This window comes from Canis lupus, chromosome 18, assembly GCF_011100685.1.
Source record: "Canis lupus familiaris isolate Mischka breed German Shepherd chromosome 18, alternate assembly UU_Cfam_GSD_1.0, whole genome shotgun sequence".
NCBI classification, from domain to species: Eukaryota; Metazoa; Chordata; class Mammalia; order Carnivora; family Canidae; genus Canis; species Canis lupus.
This window is the reverse complement of record NC_049239.1, coordinates 49,975,176-49,992,506: the sequence shown is the minus strand read 5'-3', so window position 1 is coordinate 49,992,506 and position 17,331 is coordinate 49,975,176. Positions and strand designations below refer to the sequence as shown.

The 17,331-nt window shown below is 52.0% G+C and overlaps 1 protein-coding gene across 2 annotated transcripts in view; it reads left to right on the top strand.

Annotated features, from left to right (window-relative positions):
- LRP5 (LDL receptor related protein 5) overlaps positions 1-17,331 on the top strand; it is a 107,399-nt gene that overhangs the window by 57,208 nt on the left and 32,860 nt on the right. For both annotated transcript variants that reach the window (XM_038563697.1, XM_038563698.1), the window contains exons 6-10: positions 485-881; positions 2,278-2,449; positions 12,473-12,689; positions 14,933-15,222; positions 16,814-17,040. In XM_038563697.1, coding sequence (XP_038419625.1) covers positions 485-881; positions 2,278-2,449; positions 12,473-12,689; positions 14,933-15,222; positions 16,814-17,040 — 1,303 coding nt within the window. The remainder of the gene's footprint in view (positions 1-484; positions 882-2,277; positions 2,450-12,472; positions 12,690-14,932; positions 15,223-16,813; positions 17,041-17,331) is intronic.

Genomic DNA, 17,331 nt, shown 5'->3' with positions numbered 1-17,331 from the left:
GGCCTCAGGGAAGAAGTGGTAACTGAACTGAACCGTGAAGGATGAGCATGTGGAAGGCAGGGCCCAGGGGGGCTTTGAGAAGTATGGCTGGCAGTTGATGTCTGGAGCCCAGTGTCTGTGTGGGACTTGTATTTGGATCTAGCTTGTGGCCAGGAGAGGGGCTGGCAGGGGCGAAGGGGGACTGCATGTGAAGCGGTTCTTCCATAGTGATTGAAGTCAGGTGGCTGTGTTGCTTGACCTCTCTGTGCCTACCTCGTCTCATCTGTAAGATGATGGTACAAATTGCGCCGGCCTCACAGAGCCCTTATGAGGATGCACTAGTGACCACGTAGGAAGATCTCGGCAAGTGTTCCCCAAAGTCACCTGCTGTTGCAAGGAAGCTCTGCCCCCGAGGGCTGGCTGAGCCCCTCCCTGCCAGTCTCAGCACAGGCCCAGGCTGCTGTCCTGCTGCAGGCCTCTGACCCCACTGCTTGTGCATCCACAGGGGCCGAGGAGGTGCTGCTGCTGGCCCGGCGGACGGACCTGCGGCGGATCTCTCTGGACACACCAGACTTCACTGACATCGTGCTGCAGGTGGATGACATCCGGCACGCCATCGCCATCGACTACGACCCGCTGGAGGGCTATGTCTACTGGACAGACGATGAGGTGCGGGCCATCCGCAGGGCCTACCTGGATGGGTCGGGTGCACAGACGCTGGTCAACACCGAGATCAATGACCCTGACGGCATTGCCGTTGACTGGGTGGCCCGAAATCTCTACTGGACGGACACAGGCACTGACCGCATCGAGGTGACCCGTCTCAATGGCACCTCCCGCAAGATCCTTGTGTCCGATGACCTGGATGAGCCTCGTGCCATCGTGCTGCACCCTGTGATGGGGTAAGGATGGGGGTGGGTGGACCTCCCATCTGGTGGGGACTGGGAGCCAGGCCATCCAGAAGTGAGACAAGTGGTTCTGGAACTTTCTCTGGCATCAGAATCCTTTGGAGGAGGGCTTGTTAAAATGCAGGTGGCTGGGCCCTCTTTGCGGAATCCTGATTCTGGAGGTCTGGGGTGGGCCTGAGAACTTGAATTTCTCACGAGCTCCCTGGTGATACTATTGCTGCTGGTCCAGGGACCAGACTTTGAGGAGCTCTGACACAGGCTATTGTGCATGTGTATAGAGGGCCTGTTGAGCTTGGGTAAGTCATTTCTTCCCATGGGCCTCACCCTTCCCATGGAACGGTCCACCAGGGTGGTTTCCAGGCTAATCACGGTTTGTCCTTACTATGTATGGTCTGGGCCTCTTCTTAACACATTACACACAGTGAATCTTTACCTCCTCCTCTCACCCCATGAGGTCAGAGCAGTTGTACAGTGGAGGAAGCTGAAGTCCAGAGAGGTTAAGGGACTTGCCCAAGGTCACATAGCTAGGAGGTTGGGATTGGATCTGGCAGCCTGGCTCCAATTTTCCATTTTAGGATTCTGTGACAATAGCTTGTGAGTGGATGTAGGAGCCTTTCTGAGAATTTCAGCAGCTCAGGGCAGGGTCGCAGCCCCCTTCCTGGGGGTTCATGGCCAACAATGTGAAACTGGCAGACCCTGAGGGAGGAAGAACAGCTGGAGCTCCTGGTGGGTGGAGCCAGGGCTGCAGGGAGGCCTCCCACCCTCTGTGCAGGATATGGACAGTGTCCCAGAGATGGCCTGGAGGAGGAGCTGCAAGGACAAAACGGAGGGCAACCCATGAAGGCAGCCCTGGGAGCCATGCCTTGTGGGGAGTAGCAAAGCCAGTAATAGTAACCGTGGTAACTGGCTGCCGTCCACGGAGCACCCACTGGATGTCAGCTGCTTCTCTCATTTCCCTGGGTCTGAGGCTCAGAGCATGCAGTGACCTGTTGAGGTGCCTGCTGCCAGAACTAGGGTTCTGGGCCTGTCTGCCCGTGGAGCCTGCGCCTTGTACATGGGGGCTATATACTTCTTCCTCATCCTGGTGCTCAGTCCCGCCAGCCCATGGCTCTCTCAGCAGAGTGTCTGCTGTCTGCCAACCTACAGCCCGGGAGATGAGTCCCAGCAGCCCCCTCTAAATCAAGGACCCATGTAGTTAGGCCTGCACTGTGGGCACCACTGCTCCCGTGGGGCCCCTGGTCCTTCCTGCCTAGGGGCTTGGTGCTCATCTGTCCACCAGCCAGCACTTCTCGAGCACCTGCCATGGGGCAGGGAGGGAGGTGTCCTCAGCCCTGGGGTTGCAGCCGGGACTAAACAGACAGTGCCAAACAGATATGTGCTTCTTCTCCAGCCTCATGTACTGGACGGACTGGGGGGAAAACCCCAAAATCGAGTGTGCTAACCTAGATGGGCAGGAGCGGCACATCCTGGTGAACACGTCCCTCGGTTGGCCCAATGGTTTGGCCCTGGACTTGCAGGAAGGAAAGCTGTACTGGGGAGATGCCAAGACGGACAAAATTGAGGTGAGTCATCCCCACCAGTGGGCGTTGGTTCCTGGAGCTGTTTAAGATAGGTTGTGCAGCCTGGCAGAGCCCGGCAGGCCTGGAGCACTGTTGTAGGCAGAAGCCAGGCCTGGCCACCCCTGTGGCCTATCACGTGTACCAGGTGGGCATCAGATGGAAGCCTGTGCTCTGCTATTTTTTTAAAAGATTTTATTAATTTTTTTAGAGAAAGAGAACATGCATGTGTGCATGTGTGTGTGTGTGTGTGTGTGTGTGTGTGTGCAAGCCGTGGGGAGAGGGAGAGGAAAAGAATTTTAAGCAGTCTCCACATTTAGCACAGAGCCTGATACGGGTCTCGATCTCACGACCCTGAGATCATGACCTGAGCCAAAATCAAGAGTGGGACATTTAACCAGCTAAGCCTCTGTGCTCTGATATTTGACCAAATAGGATCCTTGATAAAATAATTTATTATGATACATTTCTGACATGTAAGAGGCCTTTAAGGATATATGTAGCCAAGTGAATGCCATCATAGGATATACTGTAGTGATGTGAGGTGTTACCCCAGGGAAGCTGGGGGAAGAGCACACGGGAGACACTTGAGTGACTTCTTGTGAATTTTAAGACTATTTCAAAATACAAAATCTTTTTTTTTTAAAGAGTTTATTTATTTGGGCACTTCGGTGGCTAGTGGTTGAGCATCTGCCTTTGGCTAGGATCATGATCCCAGGGTCCTGGGATCAAGTACCACATCAGGCTCCTCACAGGGAACCTACCTCTCCCTCTGCCTATGTCTCTGCCTCTCTGTGTATCTCATGAATAAACAAATAAAAATCTTAAAAAAAAAACCAGACTTTATTTATTTGACAGAGAGAGAGCACAAGTAGGCAGAGTGGCAGGCAGAGATAGAGGTAGAGGGAGAAGGAGAAGGAGGTTCCCTGCTGAGCAGGTCCTGGATCCCAGGACCTGAGGATCATGACCTGAGCCAAAAGCAGACGCTCAACTGACTGAGCCACCCAGGTGTCCCACAGAAGTCTTTTTTTTTAGTTCATAAATCAATTTATTTTAGAGAGGGGGAGAGAATGTGGGGGGTGTAGAGAGAGGCGGGGAGAGAGAGAATCCTCAAGCAGACTCCCCGCTGAGCACAGAGCCCGATGCAGGGCTTGATCTCAGGATCCTGAGATCATGACCTGAGCCAAAATCAAGAGTTGGGGGCTTAAACTTAGTCACCCAGGTACCCCTCAAAATACAACATCTTAATGAAAAATAATGTGCACATGCCCACCACCCAGCTCAAGACATAAAATCTCATCAACATAGTTGAAGCCAGAGGTGACCACTGTCCTGAATTTGGTGTTGCATTCCCAAGACATTTTCTTTGACTACATGGGTGTTCCCCTGAACAGTCTTGTTGTGAATGATTCTACATGGTTGATTTAAGTGGTGTCTGAATGTGTTCTTTGGCAACTTGGTTTTTGCTCATGGGTGTATTTTTTTTTGAGGTGCTCTTGATATGGTAGCTAGATCTGTCACTGTGGAGGGGAGACCCCAACATTCATGCCTGTCCTCAGTGAGGACGCCTCCCTCGGTTCTGGTCACTTTTGCATCATTCTGGTGTTTCTGGTCATATCACTATTTATCGGCATCACCACCTAGGAGTCACTGTCTCTCCTCTCTCGGCTTCATGGGGAGCCCCCTACCAGGCAGCTTGCAGGGAGTGAGGATCCCAATGTGTCTCAGAGTTTCCAGCCATGCTTCTGAGCAGGAATGTGAAGGGGACTCAGGGTTGGGTGGATGCCTCTCCTCAACAAGTTGCTGCCAGAGTGGCCATTTCCTGTCACATTCCCTACAAACAATCTTGTTGCAAAAGGGAGTTTCTTTTGAGCCTCTGAGCCTGAAGCTGAGACCCTTGATTCTGGTACAGTCAGCAGAGGAGGCTTCGTCTCCAGGGACCCCACCCACCCCTGGGAGCAGGCTGGGGATGCGTGTGTCCAGCTCACACCACTGGACACATTACAGGCATGGCTCTGTGTGCTTCCACGGCAGGGTGTTGTCTGCTGTGGTGAAATACATGTGATCTACGATGGCCATCTTAACCATTTTAAAGTGTGCTGAGCATTCAGTGCACACAGCAACCATCACTGCTACCTAGTTCCAGAATGTCTTCATCCCTTGGGACACCATACGCATTAAGCAGCCGGTCCCCAGTCTCCCCTCCCCAGCCCCTAGCATCCACAGATCTCATCTTGGTCCCTCTGGGGTTGCCTGTTGCGGATGTCATCTAGTATACAGCCTGTTGTGCCAGGCTTCTTCATGCAGCATGATGTCTTCAGGATTCATCCACGCCGTGGCACCTGTCTCCGCCTCCTTTTTACAGCAGAATAACACTGGTTGGATGGACAGACCACAGGTCATCCACTCATCTGTTGATGGACTTTTGGGTTGTTTCCCCCTTTTGGCTGCTGTGAGCAGTGCTGGGAAGAGCACTGTGTGCACATTTTGTTTGAGCGCCTGTTGTTAATTCTCTTGAGTACGTACTGAGGAGCAGAATTGCTGGGTCATGTAGGAATTTTATGTGTGATTTACTGAGGAACAGTCAGACTAGTCCACGGTCTACATCGATTGGCACTCTCGCTAGCAGCGTAGGTGTGTTCTACTCTCAGCATAGCCTCACCTGCTGTAACATTCCATGTCCTTTATCATTGTGGCCATGCTGGCTGTGGTGTCTCATGGGTTTGATTTGCATTTCCTGATGTTCAGCACCTTTCATGTGTTCGCCCCACAATAGTATGTGACAAGGTCCCTGTTTGTGGACCAGGAACTGAGGTCCAGGGGGATGGTACCTTGCTCGGGGTCATATAGCAAGTGGGTGGTTTTTTATTTTCTGCTCTTAGACTCAATCCACAGACAGAACCCAAAGACACTGTCAGGCTTCCATTCAGAATCCAAACGTTATCCCTTGTGGTAACCACTAAGTAGAAAGGACGGAAGTTAGGAGGCGTGAGGCTGGGGTGAGGTAGGAGCATGGTTTCAAGGGTAACCAATGGAGGAACTAGGACGGTGCCAGCACAGTGGCATGAGGGTGAGGGAAGGCCCGGAGTGAGGGAAGAGGCTTCGCCTACGCAGTGGCTGCGCCGGCAAACCAGGAATGTGCACCACAGGCCTGTTACATCTATCCATTTGGAGCTAATCACCAGAAAGCATAAAGAGAAAGGGCTGCAGAGTTAGAAGTGTTTGAGAATCTTGGGTCAAGCAGACTCAGGAAACATGCGGCGACTTCCCTGTAGGACTCCTCTTGTGGGAGCCTTTCACATGCTCACATAAGCTGAGCTGCTCTGAGGGGATGAGGCACGTTAAGTGTTCTCAAACCGTGTGATCGAGGGTCCCTTTCTTTCCCTGCTGTGGCTCTGGTGGCACACACTGTGGGAATGCTGACCCCGGTGGAAACTGTCGCTGCTGCCTCCCACACATCCAGGCCTGACCCTAGCTGCGGGGTTTGTGCAGGATACCCCTCAACCCCTGCCCCTAGGGAGGCTACTGACATGCACAGACAGACATGGAGACCATCCTCCACATAAACTCAGGGAGTCTTATCCCGCCAGTGGGAGATGCTCCAGGTGAGTCACGGGTGCTTTCTGGTCGTGCTGGTTCCTCTGGCTCTAGTGTTCTTTTCAGTGGTGAAATACCCCAGACACAGGGGTGAATGTTTTGGAGGTGGCCCAACCATGCTAGGGGACGTGTCTGCATGTTCCTGCTGTGAACTCCTTACTCTCAGGTCCCAGGGTTTGCCACGAGCACCTGGTGAGTGCCAGCGTTGTTCCCAGTGCTGTGGCCACCTTGGCAGGTATGCCCAATAGATGTTCCTCTGGTGTGCCCCTCAGGACAGATCTTTGGATCAGGCCACCAGCTTGGGTGCAGAAGCCCCTGCCAGAGGTCACAGAGGATCCTGAGGGCTTCAGGGGGAACAGCTGAGGAACCAGGGGCTGTGTTTACTTTTCAGTTTCCAGGTGGGAGGGGTGGTCAGGGGAGGCAGAAACCAGGTTAGGTCAGCAACAGGACATGCTTCTGGCAGTGGTAATGTCTCCAAGAAATTATGCCCAGTGACAATGGAATGGCCAGGCCAGATGCTAAGGAGCCCCAGCACTGGCCTTGGGCTTACCTCACGCGGCTGCCTTTGACGGGGAGAACTGATTCCATGCGGCCTCATTGTGTGCATGGCCTGCCTCTGAATGCAGAGAGAAGGCACTGGAAGAAAGGTACTTTAGATGGTGATAAACTGGCTTTTCCTTTGAAGAGGTGATCAGTCTCCTGTGTTCTGCCCACCGGGCCCTCAAGAAGGACTTCATAGAGCAGCTGTGGCTAACCAGGAGAGTGAAGGTCTGGAAAGGCCGGACGTGTGAAACAGGGTTGCATCTGGATGGCATTAGTGGCACGTAGATGCATCTTACAGAACAGGCCAAATTGCTGGCCCTGTTGGTGACAGCTGTCTGGACATGGGGTTCAGGCCAGCCCTGGGGCAGCCCCTCAGCTGTCCAGCGAGCTGCCATCATGGGAGTCGCAGGGTGGCTCCCCCTGTGGCGGTGGCCTCAGGCCGCTCCCTCCAGGCTTACACTGGGAGGCAGCCCCGACCTCCCCCAGCACAAGCAGGCTGGAGCCACGTGGGATGGGTGGGGGCTGAGGAGCCCCTCCTGCAGTCTTAGGTCTTGTGTCCCAAAGGTCAGCCTGATTCATGAAAGCAGCTGGGACTCACTGTCTCCCTAAGCTGGCTCTGACCAGTGGCCACTGGGGCCCTGCGCTTCTCTCTCTCTTTTTGGCAGATGCCACGTCCTTTCTCCCTCTGTCCATGCTGCTTGGCAGACACCAGGCTCGTGACAGCCCCGCGTGGGGCCTCCCCCAGGCAGCTGCACCTGTCCCGGCCGCCCCCAGGTCTCAGGCGTGGGGACGGCTCTTCACAACTGGAAGCCGCAGCACCTTTGAAACCCGTCCAGTGCCCATGCTCTGGCTTAGTCACCAGATCATCTGCATTGTCATTATTAATTTTTTAAAATTTCATTTAAATTCAATTTGCCAACATAGAGTATAACACCCAGTGCTCATCACATCATGGGCCCTCCTCAGTGCCCATCACCCAGTTGATCAGCATCATTATTTTCACCCCTTCCCTAGTTTGTGAGCAAGCCTTGTCTCCCAAAGCAGACGGGAGCTCTGTTGGGCCCAGCTTGAGTCAGGGTCTCCGTGCTGACCATGGGTGGAGACTCAAGACACACCGGGTCTGTATCGGGAGTGCCCTCCTCTGTTCCCTCCCACACTCTCTGTCGCTCCCACTTGCCCCTTGCTGGGCCCCCTCCTCTTGTCCCCCTCTGAGCAGGTCCCCCTTTCCCACGGCTGCTCAGCAGGCCCCTGAACAGAGCTCTCGACATGCCCCCCAACCCCTCCACACCCCTATTCATTCTCCAGCATCCACAGACACTGCCTCGTGCTGGAGGAGCACCAAGGGACAGCCCTGTGCCCTGGTGGGGCAGATGTTCTAGAGGGGAGATGGACACGGGGTGACCTGACAGCTGTAGCACGTTGGAGGCGGGCCGTGCTCTAGAAGGACGCTGAGGAGAGGCGATGGGGCACCGTGGTTGGGGGGTGACATCCAGGCTCCCCTGACGGCGCCTCAGCTGTGTTTCCAGCCGCGTTTGTTCTGAAGTCCTGTCTTCTCTGCCTTATTTGTGCAGATTCTGTTGCCTCTGTTTCTAGAGTAGAGGGAGGAATTGTGCCCATGAGCGACGCTCAAACAGGCAAAGCATTTAAACAGCCAGACACACACACCGCAATACATGTCCACAGAGGGTGGTTTCAGCTGTTACTGAATCAAAACTGGGACTGGTCTTGCCCCTTTGAAGTCTTGAGCTGTCTTTCTAAAGCTTCCTCCTCAGCTGTTTCCCTCTGGATTGTCTGGACTCCAAGACAGACCAAGCAGAGGTCTTGCAGGCCAACCCAGGCTCCCTGCGGCAGGAAATATCACCAGTGTGTGGGCTTACGGTGGACCTGCTGGGGCCCCCACCCCAACCCCCGTAGATCATCTGGGCTCTTTGAGGCACCCTGCTGTCTCACTCTGGCCAGGACAGTGGGAGCTTGCATCTCCTGCCCTTGACATCTGCCATTGGGGTAGGCTCTCAGATGGAGGATCCGAGGATCTGATCCACACACCTGGTGGGGCTGGCTGGTGGGTGGGCTGAGGATAAGTCACAGCCTGAGAAACTAAAAATATATCTATGTCCCTGTTCCTCACATGTCCTAGGTCAATGGAGGGGATTTCTGGTATGCCCAGAGTAAATACTTGGCACAAGAGTAATGGTTGCAAGGCCTGATGGCTGTGTGTCCTTCGTCCCCAGGGAGGACATTAGAACATGAGCCCTGCGCATGTGCATGCAAGTGTGTGTTTAAGATCTTTTTTATTATGTAGAACAAAATAACCAGGGCAGTTTTAATTTGATGCTTATGTCCAACTGTGATAATTATTTTTTTAAAGATTTTATTTATTTATTCATGAGAGACACATAGAGATAGAGAAAGGCAGAGACATACATAGAGAGAGAAGCAGGCTCCATGCAGGGAGCCCGATGTGGGACTTGATCCTGGGACGCCAGTATCACGCCCTTGGCTGAAGGCAGGTGCTCAACCGCTGATCCACCCAGGCATCCCCAACTGTGACAATTACTGCATCAAAAAACAGAAGTCTTTTTCCCTTTAAAAATGTATTTTCAAAGGGTTGGTCTTGGTCTCGTATCTCTTTGCATGGTGACTTTCTGGGGTCCACCATTGTGTGGGCCTCCCTCCAGACCCCCGTGGGTTCAGCCGCTCAAAGCTCAGCTGAGAGTGGGCTTCTTTTGGATCTGTAGGCATCTGCTCTGCTTGTCCCACGTCTCAGCCACCCCCTCTCTGACCCCAGATCTGGGCATGGAGTGCAGAGTCGGCCAAGCCAAGAGGACAGAAGCCAGAGGTCAGAGAGAGCAAGACTCTGGGCATGTTCGGCATCTGATGTGATCGCCTTTGGCATAAGTTCTTGGAGAGGTGGTTCCTTTCCTGAGGATCAAATGCACAGGTGTTTCTGTTCTAGAGCAGGGGTTAGAATCTATAGCCTGTGACCCAATTGCCTGTTTTTGTACCACTCTTAAATTCTTAAACTTTCAAATGATTGGAAAAAAATGAAAAGTAGTATTTCATGATGTGTATAAATTACATGACATTCGAATTTCATGATCCACAAAATTTTGTTTTGTTTTGTTTTGCACAAATGATGTTCTGTTGGAGCATAGCCCTGCTTGTTCACTTACATACGCTGTCTGTGGTTGCTCTTGCGCTGAAAGGACCATATGGCCACCAAGCTGGAAATATTTATGATCTGCTGCAGGAAAAGTTTGCCAGCTCCTGACCTGGAAAGTCTGTCTCCCATGCTCTCCCGTTGGCTCCAACATTCTTGGATGTTTAGATTTTATTCTGTTATTGCTGAATTCTTTTTGGATGTGTTATCCCCTCAGGGGTCAGAAGGATATGTGCCCTGGGTCTTGTCTCCTTACTCTTGGCTCTTCTCAGGGCTCTAGGAAAGCTGGAATGTTGAAATATGTGTGCTCCCTGTAGACAGGCCCCACTAGTGCTCCAGGACTGAGGAAAGGCCCGGTCCAGCAGAGTTACTTTTACAGATGGGCTGGATTTGCTCAAGAGGTGCTAAAAGCTGCCATAGGAAACCATTTTGGGGGGTGCCTGAGTGGCTCGGTCAGTTAAGTGTCTGCCTTTGGCTCAGATCATGATCTTGGGGTCCTGGGATAGAGTCCAATGTAGGGCTTCCAGCTCAGCAGAGAGTCTGCTTCTCCATCTCCCTCTGCTCCCTGCTCCCTATTCTCTCTCTCTCTCTGAAATAAATAAAATCTTTAAAAGAAAAAGAAAAAAGAAAACCACTTTGGGCTCATTTATTTTTCTCAAGTGTTAAGAGTCTTGATGGAGAGCCCATGGGTTCCCATGGGAGCTTCGTGGGTTCTCTAATTGGTGGAAGGTGACCAGCACAGGTGGGCAGCAAGGAGGGGGCAGGGGTGGAGAGAGGAGGTGATGCTGGCCACCCTCCCACCCTCCCCCGTTGGCCCCATGTCCTCCGTGGACTCATTCTCATTGTTCCTGAGCCAGGAAAAAGGTACTTCCTTTTCTCAGTTCAATAGAAATGTGTATTTATTTATGTCTGGAATTCAGCTATTAAAGGAAATTGAGAAAATATGGAAATAGTGAAGGAAGAGGAAAATCTCATACAGAGATGATATTGACATTTTGGTGTATTAAAGCTGAATCTTTTTTCTAGATGTGGACAATTTTCTTTGTATACGGTTACATGTACAGACCACCCTCTGACCACCCCCCCAGTTATCCTGAGCCGAGGGGGGAGCAGGAGTCCCCAGGCCTCGCTTGATCCCTGCCCTGACGAGACGTGTTCCTGGACACACTGTCTTTCTCTCCTCCCAGCCTCACCTCCATGGCCATGAGCCCCAATGTGACCCCTCCCGGGGGCAAGTTTTGTGCTGAGTGTCCTCTGAGGAATTCCTTGTGTTCTAGTTTTCATCTTTATGTGCCTTCCCGTTGGCAGGGGGATAGAATGGGAGCCAGTGCCCAAGCCGTTTGCAGAGGTGGTCTGTCACCTGCCATTTACTGCTAGCCAGAGGGGCCGGCCGGGATAGTGCCCAGATCCTCACAGAAATTGGTACAACCTGAGCTCCTCCCTCCGGGTGAGGCTGGCAGCTCCCCGGCTCACCGTCCAAGGGCATCCCCTAATCCAGTGTTCTCACCTGGGCTGTGTGTTGGAACCACACCTGCGGGGGGAGCTGCTTTCAGGACCCATACCTGGGCCAGGGCCCCCCATTGCTGGCTGAATTGCCTCAGATTGGGGCCTGGGTGGTGTTCTGTCTTTGGTGAAGTTTCCTGGATGACATCAGCTGCTCCTCTCAGTTACAGGTGGGCAAACTCAGGTCCTTGGGGTGTGGGGGCTTGCTGGGTCAGCCCAGAGCTGCCCACCCCTCCCAGCTGACCTAGCAGTTTTGTCCTATGCTGTCCTACAGCAGAGGACCCAAGCCTCTTCTGTTCGGCATGAATTTTATCTGTCTTCTGTTCTCACCACCTGCAAAGCAGAGGGTCTGTCGCTTTTCTGACGGGCTGGAAACATAATCTGGCTGCAGGAGGCCTGTTGGGACTCGTCATGTCGCTTTCATCCTGGCCCGAGAGCCTGAGAATCTCGATGTTGTGTTTTATCGAGTCTTCCTTTCAACAGAAGCTGCTACAGGATCATCTGTCATCAGAATCCCATCTTACCCCGTTTGTGTGTTTCAGTTGGTTAAGGCGTTTTGATGTCTGACAGCAGTTTTCTCCTTTGTGGCTTTTGTGGTTAATGCTTTTCATCAGCACTGATTCTTCAAGAAGACTTAGCTTTTCTATCTCAGAATAAATGACCACTGGCGTGTGGGGGGTGGAAAGCGTCTTAGAGTTACGGGCTCAGGCTAAGGGCCAGAAGTGCCCTCAGAGTTCATTTGGTCCTGACCAAGCACGACCTTGGTCCCCAGGCCAGTGGGAGGTCTGGCCCAGGGCCCACGGCATGTTCACAGGCCAGCCTCCGGAAATGCAAGTGTGTACCAAGAGTGTGATTTGATGCCTTCTGGTGCTGCATGCAGGCAGACGTTGCTATCAGAGGCTGCCCCGGGTCTGAGTCCCATGCCTTGGGACTGCAGGTGGCCATTGTCCGGCAGTCAGCAACAGGAAGGGTGGAGATGCCCATCTGCCCCGCCTGGCCCTTTCAGCACAGTGTCAGTACCCAGGTAGGGGAGGCTGCAGGGAGAGCCCCGAGCCAGCCGCAGCTCGGAAGATGTCATCCGTCCAGCTCTGCCAGTGAGCCACAGCCCTTGGCTTTGTATCGTAGCCTCGCAGGCTGCAGACAGAGCTGTGCACCCCACTAGCTGAGCCCACTTCCTTCTGGCTCAGGACCGAGGCTGCTTCATACCTGTGTCTGCCGTCCTGCAGGTGATCAACGTTGATGGGACAAAGAGGCGGACTCTCCTAGAGGACAAGCTACCACACATTTTTGGGTTCACGCTCCTGGGGGACTTCATCTACTGGACTGACTGGCAGCGGCGCAGTATTGAGCGCGTGCACAAGGTCAAGGCCAGCCGCGATGTCATCATCGACCAGCTGCCCGACCTGATGGGGCTCAAGGCCGTGAACGTGGCCAAGGTTGTTGGTGAGTCTATTGGGCCTCCAGCCACGGGTGAGCCACGCCGACTGGCACCAGAAAGGGGCTGTGGGCTCGGGGCGGCCCTTCACACAGGCGCTCACCCTGGAAACTGGCAGGACAGGATATGGCAGTACCTGGTTAAGGACAAGTGGGAATACACATGGTACCTCGGCCAGGAATGTTGACTCGCTACTGGTTGTGGACAGGCACTGCTGGTGATAATTATTATAATAATAGCTAATGTTTATTAAGTGCCTGCTGTGTGCCAGGCTCTGGCTAAGTGCCTTTGTGCCTGAAGCAACCCTGTGCGCTAATTATAGTATTGCCCCATTTACACTGGAAGGAATGGCTGATGTTTGGCTGAGCTCAGGACTCACCCAAGTCTGCCTCAGCCTCCTCCCTGCGGGGCAGCCACAGTGGCCAGGCTGGACCTTCAAATACATGCCTTTTTTTTTTTTTTTTTAAGATTTTATTTATTCATTTGAGAGAGAGAGAGAGCCTAAGGGGAGGGAGGGACAGAGGTAGAAGGAGAAGCCGACTACCTACTGAGCATGGAGCCCAGTGTGGAACCTGATCTCAGGACCCCGAGATCATGACCCAAGCTGAAGTCAGACCCTTGACCAACTCAGCCACCCAGGTGCCCCAAATACACACCTTTTATCTGAAAGCCAGGATCTGCAAAAGGTTCCCTTTACATGATTTGTCTCTTTATGAAAAAGGATTCCAAATGCAAGTCATTAGGCTACACTGGAGACAGTAGCATCCAGGTGTGGTAGGGGGAGTTTGGAAGCAGGGCTATGGGCTCCATGTGGGCAGGGCCTCTGTTCCCACCTGAGGTCTCTGCACCTAGTACAGTACCTGCATGTCAGAGGTACTCAACAGACCTTTGCTGGATGAATGAATGAATAATGAATGAATGAGCAGAGAGGATGCAGAGCTTGTCCTCAAGTAGCTCATGGTCTAGAGGGTGAGACACTCCTTAGCTCTACTGCCAGGCAGTGACTGTAGCTGGGACACTAGGGGTGCCTGGGTGGCTCAGTTGTTTAAGTGTCTGCCTTTGGCCCAGGTCACGATCCCAAGGTTCTAGGATCAAGCCCTGGGTTGGGCTCCCTGTTCAACAGAGAGTCTGCTTCTCCCTCTCCCTCTGCAGTTCCCCCTGCTTGTGCTCTCTTGCTCTTTCTCTCAAATAAATAAATAAAATCTTAAAAAAAAAAAAAAAGCATAAGGGAGGTCACTTGAGCTTAGAATTCAGAGAGCAGGTGGGGGCAAGGTTTGCCTGGCAGAGGGGCAGCTGAGCAAAGGCCTAGGAGTGAGGTGGTGTGGGGTGACCCGAGAGCAGCTGGTGCTTCTGTGTCACTGGGATGGGCCTTCCCTTCCAGTGACCTAGGTTCCTGATAAAGAGGTGATGGGACTGACTGATAAACTTAGTTTAACAGTCGCCTTTCAGAACATGTTGATTATCTACCATGGAAGGCGAGGCCTGTCTGTGAGTTATTGTTTAAAAAAAAAACAAAAAGTAAAACCGACAGGAGAAAAAAGATGTGTCTGTCGGGTGTGCTTTAAAGTTGAGAAATTGGGTTCATCTCTCTCTCTCATCTCAGGATTTCCTGAGAGAGATGGGGAAAAGGATTCTTTTTTTAGCTGAAATACTTAACACTAAATTAAAGCCAATTTTAATAGCACCTCAGTAGGTAAGTGAGATTAACAGGCTGGCCAAAAATAAATGAACACCCTAAGTACTCTGCTTTAATAAAGAAGAGACCCCTTTGGTGGTCCTGGGTGAATCTGGGTTTGTGAGGCTGCAGAGAACTGGTGCAGTGGATGGGCCATGCGGGTGGTCAGTCCAAACAGCAGGCCTGGAGTCCAGGCCTGGGGTGAGGTTGGGGGTGTGTGACTTGTCCTGTCATGTGACATTCTTACATCTGTGCTACTTCCTGCCTACGTCACCTTCATCAGACTCTCTGAGCTTCAGTTTTCCAGACTGGAAAAAGGGTGGGAATGGCTCCCACCTCCCAGGCTGCTGGGCAGACAGAGTGAGTTCAGATGCACTGGGTCGCACTGGGCCCAGAGCTACCACTTTGTCATTGCCACTGCCCTTCCCTGTACTGGGGGAGGACCTCGGTTTCCATCATCCCCACTGGTATCCTCATGTGATGTGCGGCTGAGGCAAAGCCGTGCGTGACTGTGGATCGATGCACGCCTCTCTCTGCTGGACTGCCAAGGTTTAGAGCTAGTATGCTTACTTCCAGGAACCAACCCGTGTGCGGACAAGAATGGGGGGTGCAGCCACCTCTGCTTCTTTACGCCTCACGCGACCAAGTGCGGCTGCCCCATCGGCCTAGAGCTACTGAGTGACATGAAGACCTGCATCGTCCCTGAGGCCTTCCTGGTGTTCACCAGCAGAGCTGCCATCCACAGGATCTCCCTTGAGACCAACAACAATGACGTGGCCATCCCACTCACGGGCGTCAAGGAGGCCTCCGCGCTAGACTTTGATGTGTCCAACAATCACATCTACTGGACGGATGTCAGCCTGAAGGTACAGTCTGCCAAGTATCCTATGCATGCAGCTTTGCCTGTGACAGCACCACCTCAAAGGCGTTTACGTTCTTTTTAAAAGAGCTGTAATATTTAGGGGTGCCTGGGTGGCTTAGTCGGTTAGGTGTCTGACTCTTGATCTAAGCTCAGGTCTTATCTCAGGGTTGTGAGTTCAAGCCCCACATTGGGCTCCATGCCCAGCATGGAGCCTATTAAAAAATTTTTTTAAAAAGAGCTGTAATATTTATTGTAATTTGATCTATGACAAAGTATTAGTGAGCTCTTTTAATAAACTAACGTGAACAATTGTAACAAGCAGATCCAGTAGACACACAGATGGGCTTTTCTAGACTGTGTATCTGTGAAACATTTGTGGTAAGTTGACACTGTCTTTGGATTCACACCCTCAGCAGGTGCCCACCTGCTTAGCAAATGCTATCTTTATGCATGGTGTGAATATATGTGAACACGTGGAAGGGCCTTTTCATCTTGTAAAGCAGGATTTGGCAAACTTGTTCCCGGGCTGGCCTCCTGGTTTTGTAAATAAAGTTTTATTAGAACACAGCGATGCCCATTTGTTTATGGGTTGTTTACAGCTGCATTTGTGCCACTAGGTTGGGTAGTTGCAACATTTCTGCGTGGCCCTTGATCTTTTATTCTATCGATTATATTACACAGCTCTCCAATCTTTCTGATTCTAAAACTCATGGGAGCTCACTAGAGAAAGAGAGCAATAGAAAAGTATGCAGAAGAAAATTAAAATAAAAAAATGAGATTCACTCATAACCCCCCAGCCAGCATTTTAGGGTAGTTCTGATGTTAATGTTCCTGACATTCACCAGTAGGTGCTATAGAGGATTCTGTATCCTCATTTTTTTTTTTTTTAACTTAACATTATAAGAGGTAATTGATTAAGCTGTTAGGAACTCTTTTTCTTTTTCTTTTTCTTTTTTTAAAAGATTTATTTATTTATTTGAGAGAGAGAGAGAGCATGCGCATGAGTGAGCAGGGGGAGGGGGAGGGGCAAAGGGAGAAGCAGGTGTCTGCTGAGCAGGGAGCCTGACCAGGGGCTTGATCCGAGGACCCCAGGATCACAACCTGAGCCAAAGGCAGACGCTTAACTGACTGAGCCACCCAGGGGCCCCTGTTACAAACTCTTTAATACAAGTCTTTAGATGTGTGAAGTGTTCCACTGCACAGATATTCCCCATTTTGTGTAACCGTTCTCTTCCAGTCTCCCCCGCTCTAAACCTTATCATGGTCATGAGCACCTCTGTGTTGCTTTAGTAGTGTCTCATCTTTTGCATTTTTATTCCCTTGGATAAAACTTCACATCACGGATTACTGGATGAAAAGACTTATCTCTATGTGATATACATATATAAATATAAGTGCTTAACTCTTGCCAAGTCATTTTTCTCCTAAAAAAGTGTGTCTTGCTGTATATCAAGCATTTTTTAAAAAAACTGTCAAATGTTGGCGATCTGGCCCCAGATGTGGTCAGTAGCTGCTCCAAGTGACCGAGCATCTTGTGGTTAGAGGTCTGCAGAAATGCTGACTCCTAACCCGTGGCCCCTGCCCCCTGCTCCCAGACCATCAGCCGAGCTTTCATGAACGGGAGCTCCGTGGAGCACGTGATTGAGTTTGGCCTCGACTACCCGGAAGGCATGGCCGTTGACTGGGTGGGCAAGAACCTCTATTGGGCAGACACTGGGACCAACAGGATCGAAGTGGCCCGGTTGGATGGACAGTTCCGGCAGGTCCTCGTGTGGAGGGACTTGGACAACCCAAGGTCACTGGCCCTGGACCCCACCCAAGGGTAAGAGCTGTTTTTGTCATACGTGTCCCTGCCCCCCTCCCACTTCTGTACATCAGCCAGTGTATGACGACCCTAGGCCGAGGGGGGTGGCTGCCCAGCTGGCACTCTGTGATTAGCGCCCTAGTGACCACTACTAGCCCTGGTGACCACCACTAGCTTTGAGGTGGCTGGGGCCAGCGGGACCTGAGGAAGAATCTAGTTTATTTCACAGATGTGGAAACTGAGGCTCAGGGAAGCTGAGTGACTTCCTGAGGGTCACATAACTGGGGAGAGCAGAGCTGGGCTCCTTCC